This window comes from Cystoisospora suis (assembly GCF_002600585.1).
Source record: "Cystoisospora suis strain Wien I chromosome Unknown contig_10422, whole genome shotgun sequence".
NCBI lineage: Eukaryota > Apicomplexa > Conoidasida > Eucoccidiorida > Sarcocystidae > Cystoisospora > Cystoisospora suis.
In genome coordinates this window covers 769-4,635 of record NW_027163195.1, presented here as the reverse complement: position 1 = coordinate 4,635, position 3,867 = coordinate 769, and the positions used below count along the sequence as shown (strand labels likewise).

The following is a 3,867-nucleotide window of genomic DNA, read 5'->3' as shown; positions in this document are numbered from 1 at the left end:
ATTTATCTATCTATCTTTAATCTATCTATCTATCCATCTATCTATCGTACATCTATCTATCTATCTATCCCTAATCTATCTATCTCTAATTTATCTATCTATCTTTAATCTATCTATCTACCTTCAGTCTATGTATCTATGGATTTCTAGGTATAGTTGTGCATATTCTTATCCATGCCTATACCCTCCACGTCCATTCTCGTTCTATTTCTCTCTACATCTCTATCCTTTCCTATTACAAGCATATATATCTCTTCATATACATCTACCCGAAGAAAGAAAGAAAGAGTGAGAAAGAAAGAAAGAAAGACTTGTCTCAAATGGGATAAGAGTAAGGATAGATGAGAGAGAGGGTTTCTTTCCTTCTTTCTATCTTACCTGGCTGGAAGCGTTTTCTCGAGTTCTAAGTCATCGGGATAGGCACTCTGCAGCTTCAGCCAGTTGTTCATACACCAGTGCCCGTCATCCCATTCCCATCTCTCTTCTTCTTCTTCTTCTCTTTCTTTCTCAGCTAGTCTCACACTTATCTCTATATCTCCTGACGCTCCCAAGACTACATCTGTCTCGGGATTATACACAAGAACTGAAGAAGAAGAAGAGGGAGAAGAAGAAGAAGGAAGAATGGCCTGTCCGAAGGGGGGGAAGGGTGGATCTGCAAGTCTTAGGAAACTTCTCTTGTCGAGGAGTCTGCAGAGAAAAGAGCATGCAAACGACACACAGATAGAGAGATAGATAGATAGAGAGAGAGAGAAAGCCTAGATCGGACATATAGACAGATCCATCTAGATATCTATCGATACGTTTATATTTCGTAGGGGTCTCAGAGAGATAGACGAATGGAAATAGGATCTGCTCTGTAGAGGTGTAGAAGAGACAAGAGAGACTTGAGACCAGGAAGAAGACTGGAGAAACACATCTCTCTCTCTCACTCCAGATGTATGTACGTATACACTTAATGAAGACATGCTATATATATATATATACATGTATGCATGTGTATTTAAGTGTGGATATCTCCACATTCGGCTGGCCGTAGAGGCATTTATGCTCTTTTGTGGAGACGTCTCTTCTATCTTCCACCTCTGTATATCAATGCATATATATATATATATACATATAGATATCTTATACATATATATGTAGATATATCTGTAGACATATGTATATGCAAAACAGCATGAAAGTCTCTATGCCTAGCCGAATGTGGAGATATCCACTTGTAAATACACATACATACATGTATATGTATATATATATATATGAAGAGAGAGGGAGAGAGATGTACATACGTGGGATATAGGGTGTCTCCGTTTGTATGAGCGCATGGACATACATATATATGTAAGTACCTATTGCCACTATGTATGAATATGTAGAAATATGCATGTATGTCTATGTATGAAGATGTATGTGTATGTCTATGTATGTATGTAGATCTCCGTGTGTATGTGTGAAGAGAATGTGAGAGACGGCGGCCTCTGCGGAAGGGGGAGAAGTGTCTAGAGATGAGAGAGATCTAGTCCTTTCTTCGCCCCATCAGCATGACGCAGCACGAAGGAAAGAAATACAGAGAAAAACGAAGAAGAAGAAGAAGAAAAGTACTTCTACTTCTACTGCTACTACTCCTTCAGTATGAGAGAGAAGCGACGTGAATGGAGAAGCATGCGTTCCGCAAGAATGAGCTGTCGACGGGGAGGGGTGAATTTCCATCGAAATACGCGAATGAAGTCTTCAGTACAAGATAAAGATGAAGAGGGGAAAGAGAAAAGTCTTAAAGACACCATAGATATCCATACCTAAATCTAAACTCCTCCATACATACATGGACATAGATCTACACGCATATACACACATACATAGTTACACCTACCCAAACATACATATTCATATCCATCCATATATATCTATATAGGGATCTTCTGGAAAGCATTCCATCTGTATATAGAGGGTACCTGCAGAAGCTCATAGAGTAGGCGACGTAGTTCGCGTCTTCTCTTGTGACGGGGCCTGTCTCTACACAACTTCGAAAATAGGAGACAGCATTCTTCTCTCTGTTCTCATAACCCCCCTCTCTACTCATATTCTTATCATTCTTCAGGCTTCTCTCTATCCTCCCTCCTGTTTCTTCTCCACACCCTCTTTCTTTCTTTCCTCTCTCTTCTCTTTCTTTCGACCTCTTCTTCGAGCCATCAGCAGAAGATGAGATAGAAGAAGAAGAGATAGGTAGAGTGACGGTACTTCCTTGTATGGAGAGATTTATTTTGAAGGGGAGATTCCACCCTGGCCGAGAGACTAGCTTCAAAGCGCAAAAGCCCGGGTGCGACCCCACACAGCCGTCAGGATAGAACCATACCTACCAAAAAGAAAAGAAGAAAAAAAGAAAAAGAAAAAGAAAAAGAAAGAAAGTGTGAAAGAAAGAAAGAAAGGACAGATGTTTCATTGTCTATCTTCGTTCAGCATAGGTGTCGAAATCTCCCAGTAGATCTCCTCAGTTTTCTGATGCGTCCTCATTACGTGTGGGCATGCGAAGGTGGTAGGTATCTCTGTATGTATACCCATCCTGTACATACACTTAATGATATAGATGTGGAGAAGTGAAACTAGATATAAACAAACACAAAGATAAAACGCCAGTCCGCGAGAGAAGAAGAAAAAGAAGAAAGAGGATCCACATACTCATAAGAAGTAAAGACACATATCCATGGCCATATATATACATAGGCATATACACACAAATACATATATATATATATATATAGTTCTATACATGTGTAGATAGATACATATACTATACATAGATCTTACAGAGGAGATGTGGTGTTGTCGATATCTCTAGGCGCAGAGAAACAGAGAAAGAGAAGAGGAAGAGGGAGAAAAGACCAAATGCCTCTGTCTACAAGCTCAAGATAGATCTGCATATCATTCCTTCTGTATCTCTCCTTAGTCTATCCCTCCCTTCTTTCTTCCTATTTCTATTTTTCATTCATTCTCTCTTTTCCTAGAGATCTAGCATCTCTACGAAATCTTTCTCCCTTTCTTTTCTTCCTTTCTCCGCTTCTCTTTCTCGCTCCTTTCTTCTTGTTCCTCCTCATCTTCATACTGGTAAACCTCTTTGCATGCGGACCTACCTGCAAGGGTTCGATTCCTGCGAGATTGAAGATTTCTGATTTGATAGGCTGACCGCCGCTTCTCGGGAACTTCTTGCAGAGCCAAGGAATCCAGTGAAGCCTCCATCGGAATTCTAGGCCGCATGCAGTTGCTTTAGGGTACGTGTCTACTCCTCCCATAAACTGAGGGTCGAAGTAACTATCTTCATTCCGGTCGCTATCGCCTAACAAAGTACTCACGTCCGATCTAAAAGAATGAAAGAAAGAGAAAGAAAGAGTGAGAAAGAAAGAAGAAAGAAGCCTATGTGCTACAAGGACAGTTGAATAATTCATGAAGAGGAGAAGACGACGAGGGGAGCAGAGAGACAGAGGAGAGAGAAAAGGCTTAGGTATCTTGTCTAACGGAGGAGAGGAGAGAGAGAAAGATGAATAGCGAAAGAAAGGAAGAAAGAGAAAAGAAAGAAACGAATAAGAGATAAGACAGAAGAGAGGTGAAGAAAGAGAAGGAAGAGATATCTTTCTACTTGAAACAACTTTGCTTTCTTACCTCTTATAGTAATTCCGATCATGATGGTTAGGCCACTCTCTCTCCCAGTCTATCGAATCCAACAGATCCTATCCAAGAGACAAAAAGACAGACAGAAAGATAGAAAGAGAAAGAAAGAGACATACTTAGACATACCTATGCGTACCAATATATTCATATAGATGTACTATATACACGCATGGACTATTACGAAGAGATAGATAGATAGATAGA

General features: G+C 40.1%; 1 protein-coding gene across 1 annotated transcript; it reads right to left on the bottom strand.

Moving 5' to 3' along the window:
• Window positions 1–380: 380 nt before the first annotated feature.
• Window positions 381–3,722, bottom strand: CSUI_011252 (uncharacterized protein; the record flags this gene model as incomplete). Its single annotated transcript, XM_068071353.1, has 4 exons — window positions 3,655–3,722; window positions 3,129–3,354; window positions 1,953–2,353; window positions 381–687 (listed from the first exon to the last, which is right to left on the bottom strand). Coding segments are annotated over exons 2-4 (867 nt in total), but the record flags the coding sequence as incomplete, so codon positions are not given.
• Between the last annotated feature and the right edge of the window lie 145 nt (window positions 3,723–3,867).